Source organism: Bos indicus x Bos taurus, chromosome 6, assembly GCF_003369695.1.
Source record: "Bos indicus x Bos taurus breed Angus x Brahman F1 hybrid chromosome 6, Bos_hybrid_MaternalHap_v2.0, whole genome shotgun sequence".
Taxonomy (NCBI): domain Eukaryota; kingdom Metazoa; phylum Chordata; class Mammalia; order Artiodactyla; family Bovidae; genus Bos; species Bos indicus x Bos taurus.
The window spans coordinates 30,140,722-30,166,805 of record NC_040081.1 but is presented as its reverse complement, the minus strand read 5'-3'; the positions used below and the strand labels follow the sequence as shown (position 1 = coordinate 30,166,805).

At 38.7% G+C, this 26,084-nt stretch overlaps 1 protein-coding gene across 7 annotated transcripts in view; it reads left to right on the top strand.

The window, feature by feature from the left end:
• The window catches only part of PDLIM5 (PDZ and LIM domain 5), a 234,233-nt gene that overhangs the window by 203,166 nt on the left and 4,983 nt on the right, over positions 1-26,084 (top strand). For all 7 annotated transcript variants that reach the window (XM_027544052.1, XM_027544043.1, XM_027544047.1 and 4 more), the window contains 4 exons: positions 3,814-3,988; positions 18,091-18,271; positions 22,547-22,667; positions 25,107-25,222. In XM_027544052.1, coding sequence (XP_027399853.1) covers positions 3,814-3,988; positions 18,091-18,271; positions 22,547-22,667; positions 25,107-25,222 — 593 coding nt within the window. The remainder of the gene's footprint in view (positions 1-3,813; positions 3,989-18,090; positions 18,272-22,546; positions 22,668-25,106; positions 25,223-26,084) is intronic.

Genomic DNA, 26,084 nt, shown 5'->3' with positions numbered 1-26,084 from the left:
CATCCCAAGTGGCTAAAATGGAGCAGTAACAAAAAGCAAGGTTTTTCTTCCCAAGGAAGGTACAGCTGTGAGCTTAGAGCCTCTTTATATGTGTTTAAGACACAATCACATGTTTCGTATTCAGAAATGGCTTCTCATGTTAAATAACTTAGTTTCTCCGTGTATCTTCTCCCTGAGGCATGGCCCAGATGGATTATGTCCCATTTTACAATGACCGATGGAAAATTACTACACTCTTTTATTGCTAAAAATGCCTCAGTGACTCAGTACTTTAGGGCTTATGCATAGATAATGTGATAAAATAAAGGCATGTGGTAGATGAAAGGGTTTGACTCACTTTGAGGTCTGATTTTGAGATTTTTCAATTGGTAACTTTCCCACTGTTTGAAATCCTGAACCTAATCCACATTTTAAAACTATCTCAATCCTGTTCTTTAAAAAGGCAAAATGAAAGTGATTTGGAACCCTCCCTTAAGTTTACTTGATTAAATATTAATTTTTTACCTTCTGTTTTTAAGGCAGTTTTCTGGTAATGTTAGAAAGAAGTTAGTAGAAAGTTCTCATTTCACCGAGTTTATCATTGACATAGGAAGGAGAAAATATTATAGGATATTGATAAATAGCAAATATATTACATAGATGGGCGTGTTAAATACGTTAAGAGGGACGAGAGAACACTTCTGGCTAGGATGGTCAGGGAATAATGGGGAAGAAAACAGAATTTCTATGAGCCTTGCAGAATGGGAAAACCATGAACAGCTGTGGAGAAAGGGACATTTCACTGGGCACGGGTCATAGAAGCAGGGCCCAGCACAGCACATTCAGGGAAGGGACAATGAGCAGACAATTGCACAGTGTTTAAGAGCACAGATTCTGGAACCAGACTGCCTGCTTTAGGGTTGCCCTTTATTTGCTGTGTGATGTTAGGCTGGTTTCTTAACCTCTCTTTGCCTCAGCTAGAGTGAAAACATGGTATTGATCATGCCTACATCATAGGGCTGTTATAAGGATTTGAGAGTAGTGCCCTCAGGTAAGGATGGCACAAGTTAAATGTTAAATAAAGATAATTGAGTTTGTTGATAATAGTGGGTATTTGGCTGAGCATGAAAGACAAGATTGTAAAGAAGACTGGCATGAACTCGTGGAGGGACTAGACTGTGAGTGGTGCATGTAGCTTGCAGGGAGGGGTTATGAAAGCTTTGTAAGCAAGAAAACATGAGCAGAGTAGTGTTTTTGGAAAAATAATCTAGCAGATTAGGTTGAAAAGAGAGATGGCAGCAGACAGACTGGTTAGGAGATGTATAATTGTCCAGACTTGAGGGATTCAAGTGTTAGTCGCTGTCATGTCTAACTCTTTGTGACCCCATGGACTGTAGCCCACCAGGCTCCTCAATCCAAGGGATTCTCCAGGCAAGAATATTGGAGTGGGTTGCCATGCTCTTCTCCAGGGGATCTTCCCAACCCAGGAATCAAACCCAGGTATCCCACGTTGTAGGTAGATTCTTTACCATCTGGGCCAGCAGGGAAGCCCAGGACTCAAATGTCAAAGCATGGGTTTGGATTAATGAACAGACCTTGAACATATTTCCAGTGGACCAGCTGGTAGGGTCTGGGAACTGACAGGGATAGAGGAGCCAGAGGACCATTCCTGAGTAAGTGGGAGAATTCAGACACCTCGATTTCTCAGGATGAGCTGGTAACGCATCTTAGCAGATGAAACCTGTGTTGTGTATCTTGAAGCCAATGACAAGAACACGATTTGGCTTTGAAAATGCTTATCTGCATTTCTCCGAGAGCAGTCAGGCCTGCATATAGAAACTGAAGGAGAGTTGTGAGAGAACAGGAAGAAAGGATATTCTTTCCACAGTATGGATTACAGTATGGATATTGCAGTAACTTTCCCCCATTTCTGTAAGAGAAAGTGTAAGTTAGGAAACAAGGAAGAACATAGACAGTATGGGTATTACCGTAATTTTCTTTCCCATTCTGTAAGAGAAAGTGTGAGTCTAAAACATGTTCCTAGTTCAGTTGAATCCCTTGAAACATGGATACTAGTTGAGCTCCCAACCTATAAAATGCCATTTCACAGCTCAGGTGCCAGGCAGAGCACTGGAGGAGATGTGTTAGGTGTTTATAAACGCTGACTTTCTGGATCTGAAATTGCACATCATTGCAAATAGGCTTTATTTTCATGAGGAAGAATTAGTCTTTCAATTATCCTAATTAAGTTTATCCAATTCTAACCACACCTTTAATGTGAATCCTGTTGATATACACACATGCATATATAACTGTATACACATACACACATCCTGTTAGTTTGTATTATTTATACGCTTTCTTAATAATTGTTCCTTTTAAACCATTAGAATTTATAAGCCTTTTCTCTTCCACCATGTTTTAATTGCCTGAGGGTGAAGAACAGGCCTTCTGTTGGTTTTAATCCTTTACAGTTGTTGCAGTTGTTCATTTATGTATTGATTCCAGTTTATGCATTCATTTATTCTAGACATTGTGTTAGTTGCTGGGGCGAGGAATAAAACCTAGTTCCTGCCCTCAGGGGGCATCCTCTGTAAAGTCATTCACAGAAAATTATGGGAACATGGAAAAGAGACATGAATCTGGATTGTGGGGAGAGGTAGTTGGGGAAGACTTTAGAGCAGTTGACTCCTGGGTTGCATTGTACTGAGTAGTGGTTGCTAGGTGACCAGGGGAAAGTAGAGATGAGAGTGAGGACAGGCTGTGAGTGGACAGATGCCTCACAGGGACAGTGAGGCAGTCTGGTATTCACTGTAGTAAAGAGAAAGGCAGAGGATGGTGACAAGTGAGGCTGCGGGGAAGGTGGAGACCACTGGAGGGACCTATATGTGGCGCTTAGAAGCTTGGAAGAAGAGGAAGATCCTTGGAATGATTTATGCAGAGTTCTGATCAAGTAAGATTTCAGTCCCCAGTGGCAGCAGGAGGATAAGACATTTGGTGGTTAGTCCCGGTGGGAGGCCTTGAGTACATAAACCAGGACAGTATTGCAGGGATAGATATGAGGGGGTGAAATCAGGAACCAGGAATGAAGAATCAGCAGAGCCCATTATAACCACAGGTGAGGGAGAGGAAAGCCCTAGGATGATTCTTTTGTTATCTCCCTTATATGACTGGTGACCAATTTCACAGTATTCTTAGGCAGTACAGGACAGGAGAGAATATAGGGAGTTCGTTGGCATCTGTAATGTACCTCTGATACATTTTGAGTTAAATATAATTAATGGTTAGCAGAGACATCTGGATGACTAGAAATACTTCACCATCCATATTCAGTATTAACCACATCTCCTCTGGAAAACATTCTCTCCCATCGTCTATCATAACTCTTTCACTGGATTACAGTCTTTGAATTTTTCTACTTAACTCTGTAGTTTCAGTCCAGCATTTGATCCATAATCTCTCCATAAAGTGTGAGTGAATGAGTGAAGAAGTGAGTGGATAGATTATTTTTTAAAGTGAAGTTTTTTTTTGAGGAGGGGAGGAGCTTCCCAGGTAGCGCTAGTGGTAAAGAATCTGCCTGCCAGTGCAGGAGACTGAAGAGACTATGGATTTGATCCCTGGGTTGGGAAGATCCCCTGGAGGAGGAAATGGTAACTCACTCCAGTATTCTTGCTTGAAAAGTTCCATGGACAGAGGAGCCTGGCAGGCTACAGTCCATGGGGTCACTGAGTCCGAGATGACTGAGCATGCATGCATGCAATGTTATCATTTGGTTATTAGGAAAAGCTTATATTTGGTTTATTCTCATTCTGATTCCCTTGTTTTAACTCCTAGCACCTTCCACTGGAAGAGTCGTAAGCAGTGGGCCATCCACAGGAGCCGTGGCACCAGCCAACTCAGCCAGAGGGCAGCCTCAGCCCAGTGACGAGGACACTTTGGTGCAAAGGGCCGAGCATATTCCCGCAGGGAAAAGAACTCCGATGTGTGCCCACTGCAACCAGGTTATCAGGTTGGTCATTTGATTTAAAGTTCTTATTGAAAAGGCTTAGTCCCAATGTTTTTTTTTTTTTTAATATTTTGAAATTTTAGAAATTTTATTAATGAGAATATTTATTTCTGTGTAATATTATGGAGGTAGATAAATTAGATATATTTGTTAGAACCTATTTTAATGAAAAGTAATACTGGGCTCTGTGAAAATATAACTAAAAATACCAATTTAGTCAGTTATTAATTACTATCAGAGCTAAGAAAAATAATGATTAATGTGGCATTTCAGAGAATAATGAAATATGAAGACTCAAAGGGGCCCCAAAGAACTTCATTATTTCACAAATTAGAAAAGTGAGGACTCTTATTTAGATGAAAAGTAACTAATGATGTAAAACAAAGAACTTTGAGCCCTAGAGAAAAGATTGCATTTTCACACTAAGTCTTAAAAGATATAATTACCTTCGGATCTATTCATAAATGCTTTGCTTTTTGGATTAGGTCATAGCATGCTTCTTTAAAATATTTTTGATCCAAATGTATTTTATTGTTTCTTAAATTCCAAAAAGCAGAAAAGGCTAAGCTCTTAAGTGAGTGTACTACACTAGCACTTATTAAATCTCAGCGTTTCTGAACAAGTGACTTTTAAAATGTTATGAGGTTTAGGTGTGAATGTTAATACAGGGATCTGACCAAAGGACCTTGCTGCCTCTGTGAGTTGCTTGCTGGCCATAACAGATAATTACTTGAAATGACTGCTCAAGCTCTCTCCTTGTTTTTAATTTACTCTGTTTTGTAATAGTTGAAACAACAGTGTCTCTAAAGTTGAATAAGGTTTAGACTTACTTGCATTTTCCCCTCTTTTCTTACATAATTATTGCTTAGGGTAATGTTTCTAGTTACTACTTAAAATGGAGCTCAGGGAGTCTCAATATCTTATTTAAGAACCAAATATAAATACCTTTCCCCTTAACCCACTATTAAATAATAAATGTGTCAAGAACACAACACAGAGTATGTGATTTTTTTTTTTAAAGTAGCTTTTGCCTCTTAAAGGTAGTCCACATTCATTGTGACATTTCCAAACTATAGGAAAACAGAAAGCAAAAATAAAAATTAATATATAATTACACCTCCCAGGATACCCACTATTAGTATTTTAGTTCATAGTTTAAAACACACTTACACACAAACACACAAGGACAGATATTGTTTTCTAGAAATGGAATCATAACATGCTATTTTATAAGCTGTTATTTTTCAATTAGTTTGTATTTTCCACAGTGAGTACCTGTTGTATGAGAATTAACCAGCAGCCGTGGCAGGAGTAATAATGGTTGTGGTGAGAAGGAGGAAATCTGTAGTGGTTTTTGAAGTCTAGTGTAATATCTGACACACTAAAGGCATTTGGTGAATGTCTAACCTGAACAGATCATGCATGACTCTAGACCCACTCATCATTTGGTCTTAGTATCGTGGTTACAGTCTTTTTTTTTTTTTAAGTACTACTATCAATGGGTCTTACAGAAATATTTAAACTAGTATAGAATCTAGTGTGCTACTGCTTTTTCTCAATAAATGAAACAGTGTTTTAAATTACTAACTCTATGTAGGGTTATGTTTTTAGAGTTAATGTTAGTAAAAATAAGTTTTGACTTGTAACATTGTTTCTATAAATTATGATACTTTGGTTTCCTAGACTGGTATATGAGGATAACATGATTTAGATAAAAACACCTTTTATGGAGATAGGAGTCAATGCTGTTAGTGTGCTGTTGTAAGCAAATAAGTACTGGATGGGTTAACAAAATGTGAAACCATATCAGTTTCTGATTCTTGTTGTCTGATCATCAAATTCTGTAATATCCTATGATCACCACTGCCAGCACATCTGAAAAACTTAGTATGGAGAAAATATGAAGATCAAAATAGAAATTACCTTCCCCACCCCTGACTGCCTTGGTTTCAGTTTTTAATGCTACACCAGAATGTGGTGTTATGCACTATCTTCTGCCAAGTAAAATAAATATTATATTAAAAACATGAATGGCCATCACTTATTGCCCCCTCATCTGTTAAATTTTATATTGCTCTGGATTATCCCAGCACTTGTTATCAGTTAAGCATTAGAGCTTCATTTACTAGAGAAGTTAATAGGAACAGGGATTAGCTCATGTCAAGATCCTATTACAATAATTAACATAGCATATTTGCTTGGTGTGCAAATGCTGAAGCAGCTTGAATAGAGTGTGGTCAGTTCAGAGACCTAGGCAGAGAAGATTTTCCACTTCTTGGCTGCAGTGTCAGTATCACTTACCAAACCTAGGAGACATCAGATTAAGTGACATTCTCTTGGACACCTGTTTTAGAAACCGGCTGCAGTTGCAGGCTTGACACTTACAGTATAGAATATTGCAACCTGGTAGTTTAAGATTATTTGTAATTTAAATTTGTTTTATTTGTTTTCCTCAGTGTCATTTATATTATGTTTTTATAATTTATATTTTTTAATATTTATTTTCTAAATGTTTCAAATTTTCAAAAATATTTTTAAGTAAACACAAACTAAGGCAAATTTTATGTTTTATTGTTTTCTTAGAAAAAAATTTGGACAGTTTCAGAAACCTGGATCTCTGATATTAGTACTGAACTGATTATCTCTTATTGAACATATTTTTAGCTTAAAACTCCATAGATCATTTTCATCTAATATTAGTATTTTTTGTTTTTTTGAATCTGGGAAAGATTATGAATTTTTTCCTAAATTGTATTATTTCATGGCAAGTAGATTGGGAGACAGTGGGAATAGTGGCTGACTTTATTTTGGAGGGCTCCAGAATCACTGCAGATGGTGATTGCAGCCATGAAATTAAAAGACGCGCTTACTCCTTGGAAGGAAAGTTATGACCAACCTGAGACAGCATATTAAAAAGCAGAGACATTACTTTGTCAACAAAGGTCCATCTAGTGAAGGCTATGATTTTTTCAATGGTCATGTATGGATGTGAGAGTTGGACTGTGAAGAAAGCTGAGCACCGAAGAATTGATGCTTTTGAACTGTGGTGTTGGAGAAGACTCTTGAGAGTCCCTTGGACTGCAAAGAGATCCAACTAGTCCATCCTAAAGGAGATCAGTCCTGGGTGTTCATTGGAAGGACTGATGTTGAAGCTGAAACTCCAATTCTTTGGCCACGTGATGCAAAGAGCTGACTCATTTGAAAAGTCATTTGAAAAGCTGACTCATTTGATGCTGGGAAAGATTGAGGGCCTGAGAAGAATGGGACGACAGAGGATGAGATGGTTGGATGACATGACTGACTCAACGGACACGGGTTTGGGTAGACTCTGACAGTTGGTGATGGACAAGGAGGCCTGGCGTGCTGTGGTTCATGGGGTTGCAAAGAGTCAGACACGACTGAGAGACTGAACTGAACTTAACCAAAACTTTGATTAGCTAGTTGCTTCTTACAGATGGATAGATTGTTACATTTTGGGAAATTCTACTGAAGATCTGATTAAGTTTGCTCTAGAACATTTCCAATCCATTTATGATAGAAGTACCGTTTTTTGATTCATACAGGTGAACAGATTAACTATTTGGAGTGTTGATACAATAGAACAGAAAATCAGAATACTAGTACAGCCAAAGCCATATTTAATTTCTCTGGTAGAATAGGCTTATGAAAATACTAGCTTATTTTTGGAGTGTTATATCTAGTGACATTAAAAATCTACTTGTATTATATGGAGTTAAATAGACCATTCACATTTAGCTGCTCAGCATTTTGATAAAAGAAATAAGGGTTTCATGGTGCTTGAATTTCTTCCTTGATATGGAATGCTTTAAAAAAACAAGGAGCCATGATGCTATTGTCCCATCTTTGCTTACAGTCCAGCACCAGAAAATCACATTGAAACAACTCATTGTTTCTTCCGATGGCAGAGAACATTTTTACAGTATTGATTTGTTTCTTACTTGTTTTCAAACTTTTCTCATAAGGAGGGCCATCTCAGTTACCCTGGAGAGAAGCCAGAAAAGTTTTTGCCTTAGCATCCATTTCTATCTCTGAGAACTCCATAATTAATAGGTTTTATTTATTTTCCCTTCTGGTTAAGATTTTACTTGAAAATAAAAGACTTCTTGACTTAATGTGTTAGTTCCTCAATTTATGGAAACAGCAAAGACATAGATGTTATGATCAAGGAAGAGACCAAGATTTCAGACCTATTATAGGGGGAAAATGGGAAGAACAAAATGTTCAGCATTTATGTGATATTATGGTGCTGTTCTTATCCTGTTTTTGGATAATAATTGTTTTATGTATTCTTGCGTGCATGCTTAGTCATTCAGTTGTATGCAACCCTTTGGACTGTAGCCTGCTAGGCTCTGCTGTTCATGGAATTTTCCAGGCAAGAATACTGGAGCAGGTTGCCATTTCCTACTCTAGGGAATCTTCTCAACCCAGGGATTAAACCCACATCTTCTGCATCTCCTGCATTGATAGGCGGATTCTTTACTACTGAGCCACCCAGGAAGCCCTTAATATATTCTTAGCATCTGCCAAATACTGTATTATCATTTTACTTGAATTCTTATTAAATTCTCATAACCTTGTAAGGCAGTTATTATAATTGCCTCAGTTTCACAGATGAGAAAACCAAGGCACAGAAAGCTTACATATTTCCTGACGTTACATAGATAGTAAATGGTAAAACCTGCATTTGAGCCCAGATCTGTGTAACTTTATATTCATGCTTTTAACTTGCACTACTTAGGAAAATGTTATAGTATTATATTATGATAACTAAGAACTATAGAACTTAAATGAATGTCTTTAAAATACATACCAAGATATATTAATGCATTTCTGTTTCAGTTCAGTCGCTCAGTTGTGTCTGACTCTCTGCGACCTCATGAACTGCAGCACACCAGGCCTCCCTGTCCATCACCAACTCCCAGAGTTTACCCAGACTCATGTCCATTGAGTTGGTGATGCCATCCAACCATCTCATCCTCTGTTGTCCCCTTTCTCCTCCCGCCCTCAATCTTTCCTAGCATCAGGGTCTTTTCAAAATATTAAGCTCTTCGCATCAAGTGGCCAAAGTATTGCAGTTTCAGCTTCAACATCAGTCCTTCCAATGAACATCCAGGACTGATCTCCTTTAGGATGGACTGGTTGGATCTCCTTGCAGTCCAAGAGACTCTCAAGAGTCTTCTCCGACACCACATTTCAAAAGCATTAATTATTAGGTACTCAGCCAACTCTCATATCCATACATAACTACTGGAAAAACTATAGCCTTGATTAGACAGACCTTTGTTGTCAAAGTAATGCTCTGCTTTTGAATATGCTATCTAGGTTGGTCATAACTTTCCTCCCAAGGGATAAGCATCTTTTAATTTCATGGCTGCAGTCACCATCTGCAGTGATTTTGGAGCCCCAAAAAATTGTCAGCCACTATTTCCACTGTTTCCCCATCTATTTCCCATGAAGTGATGGGACCGGATGCCATGATCTTCGTTTTCTGAATGTTGAGCTTTAAGCCAACTTTTTCACTCTCCTCTTTCACTTTCATCAAGAGGCTCTTTAATTCCTCTTCACTTTCTGCCATAAGAATGGTGTCATCTGCATATCTGATATTATTGATATTTCTCCCAGCAATCTTGATTCCAGCTTGTGCTTCTTCCAGCCCAGCCTTTCTCGTGATGTACTCTGCATATAAGTTAAATAAGGAGGGTGACAGTATACAGCCTTGACGTACTCCTTTTCCTATTTGGAACCAGTCTGTTGTTCCATGTCCAGGGCTAACTGTTGCTTCCTGACCTGCATTTAGGTTTCTCAAGAGGCAGGTCAGGTGGTCTGGTATTCCCATCTCTTTCAGAATTTTCCACAGTTTATTGTGATCCACACAGTTAAAGGCTTTGGCATAGTCATTAAAGCAGAAATAGATGTTTTTCTGGAACTCTGTTGCTTTTTTGATGATCCAGTGGATGTTGGCAATTTGATCTCTGGTCCCTCTGCCTTTTCTAAAACCAGCTTGAACATCTGGAAATTCACGGTTCATGTATTATAATATATATAAATATTGTGACTACATATACATGTAACCATATATACTGCTGTATAAATCAGGAAAAAAGAAACAACTTAAGCAGACCTGCCATATCTTAAGTGTGTGGCAGTGTACTCTTTTTCATAATGTTAGAGTGGGTGAGTGAGAAAGAAGTGAATAAATAACAGATTGAAGAGTTACAAGTTCTTACTTCCCCTCCAAATGACTTTGTACCATGTACATACATTCTTAGACTCATAGAGATGACCCAGGGAGTGAGGGGTTTACTTTTCCAGTTTCTCATCTAATGTGGAAATATAGTCATTCTATACACAGTGCTCACTGAGTATTTTATGTGCCACTTCCTGTAGATACCAGTGATACAGAAATCAAAGACATACTCCCTTTCTTTAAGGAGGTTGCTCTTATAAACTGAGTTGAGTCCCTTCCCAAATTCATATGTTGAAATCCTAACCCCCAGTATTTCAGACTGTATTTGGAGATAGGGTCTTTAAGAGGTAAAATGGGGTCATTAGAATGGGTCCTAATCCAGTATCACCGATGTTCTTAATAAGAAGAGGTTAGGACACAGACATACACAGAAGGAAGACCAGGTGAAGACGGCCATCTAGAAGCCAAAGAGAGAAGCCTTAGAAGAAATGAACCCTGCCAGCATCTTAAGTTTAGACTTCTAACTTCCAAAATTGAGAAAATTATTCCTGTTGTTTAAGCCACCCCATCTGTGGTGCTTTTTTAAGGTAGTTCTAGCAAATGAATACAGTTATACTAGACAGGCAAAGCAACAGCTGTATGAGTGTAGTAAGTCTTAACAGAGATACATCCAGAACCTTTTGATGCAAAGAGGAGAGATGGGTATTATCTAGCTTCAACAGCCAGTTACTTTTAATTGAAAGAAATTGCCAGCAATAAAGTTCAGTAGTCTACTTATAAAGCAGTACTTTTATACAACAAATATACGTTGAAAGCTTACCAAGTGTTAGCTAATGGTAAGGTGGGCTTCCCTAGTGGCTCAGTAGTAATCATCTACCAGTGCAGATGTGGGTTCAATCCCTGGGTCAGGAAGATCTCCTGGAGAAGGAAATGGCAACCCACTCCAGTATTCTTGCCTGGAGAATTCCATGGACAGAGGAAACTGGTGGGCTACAGTCCATAGGGTCACAAAGTGTTGGACACAACTGAGCAATTTAGCACATGGGTTACATGTGAAAGTTGTTAAGAGAGTAAATCCTGAGTTCTCATCACAAGAAAGAATTTTTTTTCCTACTTCTTTAATTTTGTATCTGTATGAGATGATACCTGTTGTGGTAAACAAAAAAAGAAGCGTTTGTATTCAACCCATATCCCAACTAGCTTGTACCTGTTGAAATTTACAGTTCCTTTCATCTTTCTGACTAAGCTGTTCTTTTTCTCTGGATTCTTACCTACCTTTGCTTCCTTTTTTTGGCATAAATATCACACCAAGAAGACGAACACAGCACAGCTCTTCTCTCTCAGTCAGTGCTGCCCCTGAGTCCCCTCCCTTCCCTTGTCAGTCAGCAGGCATTCAGTGAGGCTCACGGTGGCAGAGGACTCTGAGAGGGAACCGAATCCTTCATTCCACTGCACAGTTAGCTAAGCCTTTCGTTCCAGTTCCCAGATGGAAACCCAGTCCTACCTAGGACAAGAAGAATATATTCAGTGTTAATCCTGTGTTAATAAATTTGTTAAATTAGTTTCTGCTGAAACAGAGAAGAGTGGACTTTGTTATATGTAAGAAATTTTCTTATTTATACATAACTTCAAGGGCACTGACAGGGAAGATGCTCTTTCAGCTTAGCCAAGGAGAATCTATAGGAGCCTGTCCATATTAGAATGGAGGTGTGGCAGGAGCAGGGTCACTGTCAACTCAATTTTTAAAGGTGCGGAAGGATTTTCTCTAGTGTCGTTAAGATCATTCACTATTCAGATTTGATAAAGAAACTTAAGTAAATACCTTAAGATGGCCCTTTTGATGGACTGTTTATTTATAGTGGACTCTATCCCAGAAGGCTTTCGAAACGACTCTTTAAGAATAGCTGAAATGTAAGAAAACGTTATGAAATATACAAAAGAAAGCAAAAAAAGAATGAAAATCATGGATGAGGCTATTAAAAATGAAGAGTGAAAAGAAGTTTGTCATTGAATCTGGATAGTAATGACATACGTACATCTTTGCCTGTGGTTAGAATTTGGCTGTGAGCCTCCTGTGCTAAGTCGCTTCAGTCCTGTCTAACTCTTTATGACCCTGTGGACTGTAGCCCACCAGGCTGCTCTATCCATGGGATTCTCCAGGCATGAATACTGGAAAGAGTCGCTCCGCCCTTCTCCAGGGGATCTTCCCGACTCAGGGATTGAACCTGTGTCTTTTAACGTCTCCTGCCTTGGCAGGTGGGTTCTTTACCATTAGCGTGGCAGTTGACCAAAAAAAGTAAATTTTTCAAATTAATGTTTAGTGAGATAAAAAATAAATCTCTTGCTCAGAAGAAGCAAAATTGTTCTTGTTACAAAACCTTGAAAGGAATTTCTCCAAGGAGTCCATGTAAAAATGGCCCTGTATCATCTATAAGCAGCACTTTGCACAGCTGCTTCCAGGAAGAGTGGGAGTAGACTTTGTGGGGCTGTCTCCTCTCCCAGTGTCAGTGAAGACTGAAGGTGTCACACACAGCGCCCATCGTTACAGAACCATCCTGTGCAGGGGACCAGGCCCAGTTCAGTTCAGTGCACTACAGTCGCTCAGTCACATCCGACTCCTTGTGACCCCATGAATCGGAGTATGCCAGGCCTCCCTGTCTATCACCAACTCCTGGAGTTCACTCTAACTTACGTCCATCGAGTTGGTGATACCATCCAGCCATCTCATCCTCTGTCGTCCCCTTTTCCTCCTGCCCTCAATCCCTCCCAGCATCAGAGTCTTTTCCAATGAGTCAACTCTTTGCATGAGGTGGCCAAAATATTGGAGTTTCAGCTTTAGCATCATTCCTTCCAAAGAACACCCAGGGCTGATCTCCTTTAGAATGGACTGGTTGGATCTCCTTGCAGTCCAAGGGACTCTCAAGAGTCTTCTCCAATACCACAGTTCAAAAGCATCAATTCTTCGGCACTCAATTTTCTGTGCAGTCCAACTCTCGCATCCATACATGACTACTGGAAGAACCATAGCCTTGACTAGATGGACCTTTGTTGGCAAAGTAATGTCTCTGCTTTTGAATATGCTATCTAGGTTGGTCATAACCTTCCTTCCAAGGAGTAAGCATCTTTTAATTTCATGGCTGCAGTCACCATCTGCAGTGATTTTGGAGCCCCCAAAAATAAAGTCTGACACTGTTTCCACTGTTTGCCCATCTATTTCCCATGAAGTGATGGGACCAGATGCCATGATCTTCGTTTTCTCAATGTTGAGCTTTAAGCCAACTTTTTCACTCTCCTCTTTCATTTTCATCAAGAGGCTCTTTAGTTCTTCTTCACTTTCTGCCATAAGGTTGTGTCATCTGCATGTCTGAGGTTATTGATATTTCTCCCTGAAATCTTGATTCCAGCTTGTGCTTCTTCCAGCCCAGCCTTTCTCATGATGTACTCTGCATATAAGTTAAATAAGCAAGGTGACAATATACAGCCTTGACATACTCCTTTTCCTATTTGGAACCAGTCTGTTGTTCCATGTCCAGTTCTAACTGTTGCTTCCTGACCTGCATACAGATTTCTCAAGAGGCAGGTCAAGTGGTCTTTCAGAATTTTCCACAGTTTATTATGATCCACACAGTCAAAGGCTTTGGCATAGTCCATAAAGCAGAAATAGATGTTTTTCTGGAACTCTCTTGCTTTTTCCATGATCCAGTGGATGTTGGCAATTTGGTCTCTGGTCCCTCTGCCTTTTCTAAAACCAGCTTGAACATCTGGAAGTTCACGGTTCACATATTGCTGAAGCCTGGCTGAGAGAATTTTGCGCATTACTTTACTAGCGTGTGAGATGAGTGCAATTGTGTGGTAGTTTGAGCATTCTTTGGCATTGCCTTTGTTTGGGATTGGAATGAAAACTGACCTTTTCCAGTACCATGACCACTGCTGAGTTTTCCAAATTTGCTGGCATATTGAGTGCAGCACTTTCACAGCATCATCTTTCAGAATTTGAAATAGCTCAACTGGAATTCCATCACCTCCACTAGCTTTGTTCGTGGTGATGGTTTCTAAGGCCCACTTGACTTCACATTCCAGGATGTCTGGCTCTAGGTGAGTGCTCATACCATTGTGATTATCTGGGTCATGAAGATCTTTTTTGTACAGTTCTTCTGTGTATTCTTGCCACCTCTTCTTAATATCTTCTGCTTCGTTAGGTCCATACCATTTCTGTCCTTTATTGTGCCCATCTTTGAATGAAATGTTCCCTTGGTGTCTCTAATTTTCTTGAAGAGATCTCTAGTGTTTCCGTTTCTGTTGTTTTCCTCCTTTTCTTTGCATTGATCGCTGAGGAAGGCTTTCTTATCTCTTCTTGCTATTCTTTGGAACTCTGCATTCAGATGCTTATATCTTTCCTTTTCTCCTTTGCTTTTTGCTTCTCTTCTTTTCACAGCTATTTGTAAGGCCTCCCCAGACAGCCGTTTTGCTTTTTTGCATTTCTTTTCCATGGGGATGGTCTTGATCCCTGTCTCCTGTACAGTGTCACGAACCTCAGTCCATAGTTCATCAAGCACTCTATCAGATCTAGTCCCTTAAATCTATTTCTCACTTTCACTGTATAATCATAAAGGATTTGATTTAGGTCATACCTGAATGGCCCAGTGGTTTTCCCTACTTTCTTCATTTTAAGTCTGAATTTGGCAATAAGGAGCTCATGATCTGAGCCACAGTCAGCTCCTGGTCTTGATTTTGCTGACTGCCTAGAGCTTCTCCATCTTTGGCTGCAGAGAATATAATCAATCTGATTTCGGTGTTGACCATCTGGTGATGTCCATGTGTAGAGTCTTCTCTTGTGTTGTTGGAAGAGGGTGTTTGCTATGACCAGTGCGTTTTCTTGGCAAAATTCTATTAGCCTTTGCCCTGCTTCATTCCATACTCCAAGGCCAAATTTACCTGTTACTCCAGGTGTTTCTTGACTTCCTACTTTTGCATTCCAGTCCTCTATAATGAAAAGGACATGTTTTTTGGGTGTTAGTTCTAAAAGGTCTTGTAGGTCTTCATAGAACCGTTCAACTTCAGCTTCTTCAGCGTTACTTGGACATAGACGTGGATTACTGTGATATTGAATGGTTTGCCTTGGAAACGAACAGAGATCATTCTGTCATGTTTTAGATTGCCTCCAAGTACTGCATTTCAAACTCTTTTGTGGCCCAGTCTGCTCAAATTCACAGAATGGAGTTGTTTGCTGGTCTGAGGTGATCTCAGTACATATCTTAGAAAGTCTAGAAAAGAGATTGTATGTTCCTCAATCGGCTGTTCTCAAATGTCTTTTTTCTTACCCCCTCGGGTGAAGTTTGTTAAATAATTGGTAGCACTGATAGGCTTGTTTCAAGATGAAAACTTTCTTTCAAGTGCATACTAATACTTACGCTTCAACAGAAAGTGGAAATCGAAATTGAACTGACTTATTTTGCAAACTGAGGAATCGGATAAAGATACAATAAGGATACTGGCCTCAAGGGGCCATCCACCCTTCTGGATGAGCTGAAGACGTGCCTGATAGATACTACATAGTAAATAGGTTTGAATCTGCTTTAATGTCCAGACAAATGGTAGCATAAAACCTTGAAGTTCCACCATCCTCTCCTGCCGTGTTATGGTCATAGTCAATTTAGCGTGGCAGATTTTTCAGACGAACATAAGAAGATACCCACCTGGTGAAAAGTGCAGCGCACTCCTAAAACTGTCGCTTTGTGCTTGTCCTTTGAGCTTGTGACTCAAGCTTATCTTTGAAGGTAAACTACTTGCCAGATATATATTGAGAAAATGAATGAAGGGTTAAGTAGGACTGTTTATAAACCAGTTGAAAATAGAGGGAAAGCATACCAAAAGTGCCATATTGTTACATTGTAAGTGATCTATAGATCTTTTATTTTCTGGTGAGAATTAATTAACAAAAGGCATTCCTTACTAGTGGTAACAAAAATGATACCCTAAAGTTTAAAAATAATAACAATAATAAACTACTTTTCTCAAATGGTGAAAGCTGCTTATGCAAAATGGCATCATAATAGCAATACAAAACAAGGCTCAGATGGTAAAGCGTCTGCCTGCAACGCCGGAGACCTGGGTTCAGTCCCTGGGTCGGGAAGATCCCCTGGAAAAGGAAGTGGCAACCCACTCCAGTAATTTTGCCTGGAAAATTCCATGGACTGAGGAGCCTAGAAGGTTGCAGTCCATGGGGTCGCAAAGAGTTAGGGTTGCAAAGAGTCAGACACGACTGAGCAACTTCCCTTCACTAACAAAAAGTAGGGTAAAAAATGGGGCTTCCCTGGTGGCTTGGATGGTAAAGAATCCACCTGCTATGCAGGAGACCCACGTTCGATCTCTGGGTCAGGAAGATCCCCTGGAGAAGGGAATGGCAGTCCACTCCCAGTATTCTTGCCTGAAGAATCCCATGACAGTGGTCTGGTTGGCTATAATCCATGAGGTCACAAAGAGTCAACACAACTGAGCGACTAAGCACACACACAGGGTAAAAGTTACTTTCTTACACCCCGCAGAACACATTTTAATCATTCATCAAAAGCCTTTCAACTTGCTTGATTCTCAGAATTAGGTGCTGGTTCGGAGAAAACAATATATTTGCAAAGAATTTCCCAGCAGGAGATGGTTACTGAATACAAAGGTTATTGCCAAAGGCTAAAAAATGATGCTCATTGCTGTGACTTTTCCCATTAATTGTCTGCCTAAAGGTGGAATATCCAATGCTTACTGAGAATTAGTTACCCTGTGGTTGCTCAGTGATGATAATTGATGGTAATATAATGAGAGGCAGAATATCAGTTGACTAGAGCAGTGTAATAGAAATCAGGAAGTTCAGCCTCTGGCCTTGATTCAGTCAATGATTTTATGATATATGTCATTATCTTTGAACATTCTATATCTCAGCTTCTCCATCTGTTAAACTGAGTTCATAATAACTGTCCTGGTCTGTCTCACAGGAATGTTGCATGGACAAATTAGATAAGTGTAAAAGTGCCTTGGAGGTAAAGCCACTCTATAAATAAAAATTAGTGTGATGTAGCTACTGAAAAGTGTGTTGCAGAACCTAGAATAGTTAATCTCCACAGGCTTCATGGCTAGATAAAGCTTCATAATGGATTCTTGTCAGGCAAACGAAACCCATCTTATCAGTTCATGGCTGTATAGTATTTAATGGAAAAGAAATCTCTTTACAAACATTTTTTTACCTTGATACAAATGTGCATTAAAAATCAGTCATGTTTGAATTAAATAAAACCTTTCTAAGTAGCTTTAAGTCACCTCTAATATCCAGTTTATAATTTCTGTAGTCATTTTGGAGGGTGAGGATTTGATATGTTTAATAAAGTTGTGAAATAAGTATATGAAACAATGTATGGGGAAGAGAAATTGACTAGAATGGTTTTTTTTCCCAGTAATAATTGTTACTGTTTTTAAGACACTGACATTACAAATTGAGATTTTAAAATTTTTGTTTATTTTATAGAAATCTCAAGCTCTCATTTCTGCCTAACGTATATATGTTTTCCTGGTTACTTCTTTTTCTGTCACAGTTAATATTCTCATTATCAGTTGTTATCATGACACACTCAGTCATTGCAGCTCAAAAAACCTAATTACTAGATCCCTTGAAGACAGAAAACCAGGGCCTTTCTTGAAGGAGTTCCTTAAGTGCTTATTCCTCTCACCTGTCCTTTTGACTTCAGTGCACAGAGAGTTCTGTGTAAACCGCCAGCACCCACGTGTTAAGTCCTTGAGAAGGAGAATTGAGCAAGTATTTAATTGTTTGGACATTGCAAATAAGAGTTCCTATTCAGGCTAACTAGAAACTTTTATTCCAGAGCCAACTTGATCTCTTTTCTTTTGGCAGGGGACCATTCCTAGTGGCATTGGGGAAATCTTGGCACCCAGAAGAATTTAACTGTGCTCACTGCAAAAATACGATGGCCTACATTGGATTTGTAGAGGAACAGGGAGCCCTGTATTGTGAGCTCTGCTATGAGAAATTCTTTGCTCCCGAATGTGGTCGATGCCAAAGGAAGATCCTTGGAGTGAGTATTGGAAACCTTTTCACTCTGAGTGAGTTTTAAAGCAGAACAATTTTTTGGTATGAAACCCTTCCATCATTTTTACTTTTTATTTTTTTCTTGCTTGATCCCCTCTCTGCTTTCATCACTATTTATTTTTGTAAAGCAAAACTAAATAGACCTCTGTAGAAGTATATTGGACTCATGGGGTTAAGTTGTCTTTGGTTTTGTCTTACTGAGTGCTGGGTTGTCTGGTGAAAGTCTAGCCACTGTGGGGAAAAAATAATTTACTGTGGGTGTGCTGCCTCAACGGGACCCTGTTTGCTCAGGAATGAAGAGGTCGCACAGGACCACACACATCTGAGTTCTCAGAACTGACACCTTCACTGTTTTAAATTAAATTCCATCGCTTTTATAAGAGCAGCATTTCCCCATTTGTCAGGGTTCAAGCACGGGACACAGATTTCGTGAAATGTATAAAACATGAGGCTTATAAGTGATACATTTTTCTTGAATTCATTTAATGTTTAAAAATATAACCTCAGGTTTATGAGGGTATACATGTGATAGAAAAATAATCAAACCACACCTTTTTTTTTTTTTTACAAAAAGGTAGTAATTTAGGATTCGGATACATAGTAAATAATGATGAATGAATGAATTTTCTATTCTGGAATACCCAATTTGCAGTTGTGAAGTAAGGGTAAGGCATTTCCTATGGGTGACCAGCAGTTGAAGTTTTACTGTAGAAGTAGCCAAGGTGACTGGACTCATACAAAACACCTACATACAACTCATACAAAATTTGGAAATTACATTGCTGAGTTCTAATATTCCCAATATGACAGTGTAATAATGAAGCTCTAATTCATTCCCATTGAGAGAAGAGAGTATGAAACAGCAATAGATTTTATTTTCTTGGGTTCGAAAATCACTGTGGATACTGACTGTAGTCATGAAATTGAAAGATGCTTGCCGCTTGGAAATAAAAGCTATGACAAACATAGGCAGCAAATTAAAAAGCAGAAAAAACACTTTACTGACCAAGGTCCCTATAGCCAAAGCTATGGCAATCATGTACAGATGTGAGAGTTGGAGCACAAAGAAGTCTGAGCGCCAAAGAATTGATGCTTTTGAATTGTGGTGCTGGAAAGACTCTTGAGAATTCCTTGGCCAGCAAGGAGATCAAACCAGTTAATCCTGAAGGAAATCAACCCTGAGTATTCATTGGAAGGACTGATGCTGAAGCTGAAGCTCCAATACTTTGGCCACCTAACGTGAAGAATTGACTCATTAGAAAAGACCCTGATGCTGGGAAAGGTTGAGGGCAGGAGGAGAAGAGGACAGCAGAGGATGAGATGGTTGGATGGCATCACTGACTCAACAGACATGAGTTTGAGCAAACTCCGGGAGATAGTGAAGGATAGGGAAGCCTGGTGTGCTATAGTTCATGGTGTTACAAAGAGTTGGACACAACTTATCGAATGGACAACAGCAACAAATTTTAGAATACATCTTTAAATGAGTCTAAAACTTTCAAGACACTTTAAAATTATAAATATACTATGTGAAATATTTCTGTATTATTAATTTGTACAATATGTAGAGAGGAAAACAGGAGGATAATTCAGGCTATTCCTTTTCAAATGACAATAAGTAGACTACATTAATACTGTTTTAGTATATAAAAGTGTTCTATGGATTCTAGAATAATTAATAAAACAAAATCAAGTAAGAGTTTTAGCACCAAATGAGGTTCTAAGAAATGAAATCTTCAGCTCGTTGCTTTAGACATGCACCAGAACTGTACTAAAGGGACACGTTTTCTGGATTGTGTTTTAGTTGTTTGATAATCTTACGTTATGGTCTGCCTCTTGAGACACCTTTATGCAGGTCAGAAAGCAACAGTTAGAACTGGACATGGAACAACAGACTGGTTCCAAATAGGAAAAGGAGTACGTCAAGGCTGTATATTGTCACCCTGCTTATTTAACTTATATGCAGAGTACATCATGAGGAACGCTGGGCTAAAGGAAGCACAAGCTGGAATCAAGATTGCCGGGAGAAATAATCAATAACCTCATATATGCAGACGACACCACCCTTATGGCAGAAAGCAAAGAAGAACTAAAGAGCCTCTTGATGAAAGTGAAAAAGGAGAGTGAAAAAGTTGGGTTAAAGCTCAACATTCAGAAAACGAAGATCATGGCATCTCGTCCCATCACTTCATGGAAAATAGATGGGGAAACAGTGGCTGACTTTATTTTTCTGGGCTCCAAAATCACTGCAGATGGTGACTGCAGCCATGAAATTAAAAGACGCTTACTCCTTGGAAGGAAAGTTATGATCAACCTAGACAGCTTATTAAAAAGCAGAGACATTACTTTGACAACAAAGGTCTGTCTAGTCAAGGCTATAGTTTTTCCAGTGGTCATGTATGAATGTGAGAGTTGGACTATAAAGAAAGCTGAGCACCTAAGAATTGATGCTTTTGAACTGTGATGTTGGAGAAGAATCTTGAGAGTCCCATGGACTACAAGGAGATGAAATCAGTCAATGTGAAAGGAAATCAGTCCTGAATATTCATTGGAAGGACTGATGTTGAAGCTGAAACTCTAATACTTTGGCCACCCAATGCGAAAAACTGACTCCTTAGAGAAGACCCTGATGCTGGGAAAGATTGAAGGCAGGAGGAGAAGGGGACGACAGAGGATGAGATGGTTGGATGGCATCACTGACTTGATGGACATGAGTTTGAGCAAGTTCCAGGAGTTGGTGATGGACAGGGAAGCCTGGCATGCTGCAGTCCATGGGTTGCAAAGAGTCGCACACAACTGAGGGACTGAACTGAACTGAACCTGTTAAAGATGGGATAGTAATCTGTCTCAGAATATAAAGTTGAGTAGATGCTAGAAGCCTTGGTTATTATTTGGTTGAATGTTTCACTTGTTGTCCATGCTCATTGTGATCTCTTTGGGTCTAGATAACTGCTGTTTTTTCCCATTGTTCTTCTGTAGTGAACTGGGGCATTTTCTATGGCTAATGACTTCGCGGTATCATTTTGAGTTTTTTATTAGAAAATATTTCACACCACAGCAATTAAAAAATACAAAAATGTAAAGAATAAAATTAAAATGACCTATGTATTTATCAGTCCCAGATAGATCCTCTTAACCTGTAGGATGTGTTTTTTTCCAGTTTGCTCCTGATAAGTAATTCATTTACAGAACTGTAACCATACTTTACTTATAGCATCCCGTTTTTGTGATAATTATTATGGAAAGAGTAAGTTCCTGTATTACTAACTACTCTTCAAAAATGATTTCTAATAGCTCCATCTCTTTCTGTCAATTCAAAGAAATGATTCTTTGCAAAGCAAAATTCTCAAACTTTCTTTTACTAATTAAAATCTGGTCCAAGTCTTTGATATTTGGTATATATAACCATAGGGCTGTTGTTCACTAGAATCCATGCTCTATGGTTCAAATTTTAGACACTCATTTCAGTATGTGCTTAGTATAGTCATAGCTGATTTTCAAAATCCTAAGCATGTTAAACATGATTGGATTAAGTTGATTAAGTTGTTGCTTCCAACATGGGACAATGTATAGGTTTGTTTTAGTTTTTAAATGTTTTGCCCTTCCTTAATGACATTTTCAAGATAATATTGTGAAACCATTACAAGTTAACGTTTCCTGACACCCTTTGAGGAAAAGCAGTAGTGTAGCACGGACAAGGCAATGGCACCCCACTCCAGTACTCTTGCCTGGAAAATCCCATAGACAGAGGAGCCTGGTAGGCTTCAGTCTATGGGGTCGCTGAGGGTCCAACACGACTAAGCGACTTCACTTTCACTTTTCACTTTCATGCATTGGAGAAGGAAATGGCAACCCACTCCAGTGTGTTTGCCTGGAGAATCCCAGGGACGGGAGAGCCTGGTGGGCTGCTGTCTATGGGGTCACCCAGAGTTGGACGCGACTGAAGCGACTTAGCAGCAGCAGCAGCAAACGTAGTGTAGCAAACGCTTATGAAAGACTTGCTTTTATTCACCACATTTATATGTTTAAATAACACTAATCATTCTTTAAGTTTATTGATGAAAAATGTATATTTTATATAGTGCATCAGTTTAGATGATCTGTGAGTCTGTCCTTAAATATCTCCAGTTCCTTAGATGAAAAGCTTAGGCAAAAACAAAGCACGTGTGTCTACTTTGGGGTCAATTTAAAAGGACTGTATTGGTACAGCTGGTAAAATACGTACCATCTTTCTTTACATCCAATTACCTTTCTGTAACAGGAAGTCATCAATGCTTTGAAACAAACTTGGCACGTTTCCTGTTTTGTGTGTGTGGCCTGTGGAAAGCCTATTCGTAATAATGTTTTTCACTTGGAGGACGGTGAGCCCTACTGTGAGACTGGTAAGATCTTTAAGCCCGTAGTTTCTTAAGTTGTAAGTGAAGGTAAAACCCCTATATTGCTATCAATTTGAAAGGAAATGCTAAGCAAAATAGTATAGTTTTGCTAAAGGTTTGAGGAGCACTTGATGTTACTGTAAATATATAGCAAAAAGTGTATAAAATTTTTATAGACCTTGTCAAAATCAGATATTACCAATTTCATTAAGAAAAGTGCATATGTAGGCAGTTACTTAGACTATTTTTCTTGAACCTCCTATAAGTTATGGATATAAATCATATGAAATTGTATAGCTTAAAGCCTTCTTCTACACTCCACTAGTGAATTTTGAGTGATTATAAACATGAGAAGTGTCCAGCTTTTGAATAGGATATTGATACGCTCTTGAAGGCAACTGCCTTGACAGCAAATTGGAATCGTTTGTTAATTTTACTGAATGGGAAGGTAATCATGGTTTGCTCCCTTGGTGAGATTATTTTTAAGAAAACAAGCTCTAAATATTAATGCCAATCTACTGCATTTGTGCTGTTACCTAAACTCTAAACACTTCCTTTTCCTTCCCAAAGGCTGTAAGTGAGCTTTCATAGCACTTATTTATTAATGTTATTCTTACTTAGATATTACTATAACACGTACATCTTTCAAAAAAATAAAATATTTTCCCCTTATTATGCCTCCACTTAGTACCACTGCATTCCCCCATGGGGTTTTATTGTTGTTCTACCTTGCAGTTCAAAGGGTGGTACTGGATGAAGGGAATATTCCACAATACTCAAGTTAAAGAAGCAGTGAGCTTCTAATTTGAGGCTGTTGACCACGACTTGACCCTTCTTTGCCCAATCTAATTAATAAATTCTAACAGTTCTATCCCCAGTGGATATTGAATTGACTCATTTCTCTCACCTCAACTGTCCCCACTAAATCCAGTTCTCTCTTACCCTTTGCCTGGGCATTATAATTGCCAGCTAAAATGGTTTATCTTCTTTCCCCCAACCCTCAGATAGCTGTAGTAATATTTTTTTGAATGTGGATCGGATTGTGGTTGATACCTCATGGCTTCCACTAGAGGGAAAACTGTATTCCCACCTGAGGCCGGCTTTGCCAACCCCGTCTCCTCCACCTGATTGTTTGGGTTCTAGAGAATGTCACTGGATTCTTAGCCATACCTGGCCCCTGTGTTGTTTCTGAACCTACTGAGATCCATCCTGCCTCAAGGCTTTTGTACTTGTCTCTTTTGACTGGAATTTTCTTTCCCAGGTTTTCTGAAATGGTTCCTCCCCCTCTTTTATTTTCAAGTCTCAGCTCAGGTATTATCTCCTCATGGAGGTCTTTCCTAACCCCTCTGTAATATAGTGTTAAACACCTCCCCCAGTTATTCTCTATTGCATCACTCCAATCACAATCTGAAGTTGTTTGCTATCATTTATTTTTAAAACATAATAAATGATGGCATCCTGATCCCAGTGAGAATATAATCCCCATGTGAAGAACAGCCGCATCTATCTTCGCCACCATTGTGCCTCTAACCAGTGCCTAGACCAGCACCCAGCACACAGTAGGACTCTATGGGTGTGTGCAGAGCAGATGGCACCAAGGAGTATTGAGGATTGCTGAGAAGGGTGCAGATGGCAGCCTACTTTCTCCTCTAGCCCAGATGGGATTAGAAGTGTCAAAGAGTGAACCATGAGTGAAAACACATAGTAAGAGTAGCTGCATAAAAGAAAATTGCCAATAAGTTCTAATTTAGTCATGATAAACATCTTGTCAAAACGGCTTTCTTCAGAAGGAAGACATTAATACTTTATAACTCCGTGTCAAGTAAGAGGTGTTCTCTGGATAAGGATTTTTAGCATGAAGTCGTAAAATGGGAAGGAAAAGATAGCAGAAGAAAAAGTGGCTAATATTGTTGTGATACAGTTCAGCTAGAAACTCAGTCACAGCATTTATTCAAGAAGGTTTCCTGTGACTTTTTTCTCTTCCTTACCAAGTAGATGTGCTGTGAAATTTGCTAATAGTGGGGTTGCGGGAAAGAAGGTTTTTTCATACGTTTTTCATGATTTATGTTCATTAGTCTTATTGTTTCTAGTTATTGGACGTTCTCTTTTATTGAAACAATCATGTCTATTGATAACTTATCAGAGAACAGTGATGTTCATATACATTTGGGCCTTAAATAAGTTGGACAGAACTGAGAAGTAACATATGGAAAAACATAATAAAGAATGTTAAGTTGTATATATAACGTTTTCCAAGGGTAAACTGAAATAAACTACACCTAATGCTTAGGTCAGGTGTTATGCCATCTGAAAATTTTTCTGTTACTAGTAACTGTATCTTTATCATCTCATTTAATTCTCATTTTGTTGCTGTTCTCTGAAAGCTCTCATTCTACATCTTTGTCATGTTTCAATTACCTCTGCCCCACCCCTGCCCCAATACAGATTATTATGCCCTCTTTGGTACTATATGCCGTGGATGTGAATTTCCCATAGAAGCTGGCGACATGTTCCTGGAAGCTCTGGGCTATACCTGGCATGACACTTGTTTTGTATGCTCAGTAAGTAAACTCCTGTTTCCCATTCAGAGGAGCACAGTATGGCCAGTTCTAGCCTGAGCACTAAATGGAAATAACAGTTTTTGTATCTATCAGTCCCTCAAACCTAGAAATGTTTTACAGTGGTTTGGAAAGTCAAGTTCATTAAAATTTTTTGTACTTTTCAAAATTGTTTGGCACAGAATAAGATGCTTACGCCTTTAGAGAAACAGTCTTAATACATTTTTGTTTATAAGGAGAAGATATGAATTTCTTAAAAACAGTAAGATTCTGTTACGTTTTTTAAACTATGTTTTATTGGAGTGTCTTTAGTAATTTATGAAAACAGGTAGTTCTTAAAATAGAGGTAAACTTTTATAAATATCTGTTATTGACTCAATACTGGAAGTAAACTATATGTTGATCCATCTCCTTCCTTAGCAATAGTCTATGAATATTCTTTTCTTTTTGAGACTAAAATAAACTTGTAGTAATATATTTACCTGTCTCATTTCATATTATAGTATTTTTGGTTTTATTTTTATTGATGAAGTTTGATTCAGAGTTAACTTTAACCTCAGATATGTATTTTTTAAATTTAGAAGTAAATATTTAATAAAGGTACTCTATTCAGATGGTTGATTTTTTAAAATTATATTTAATATTTTTAATAGTTTTTAATAACATTGTATGAAGGGGGAAATGACTAGTTAATTGAAGTCACATAATTTCCCTAAACGTTACTATTGAACCCTGTCTTGTTTACTTCATCCATCTCTTAGATGTCATAAAATCTGTAAAAAGCAGCAATTTTAGCAGATTTGCCTCCTCCTGTCCTCTGGCCGATCTGCTCAGGAGCATTGTTGTTGTTGTTTTTAGTTGCTCA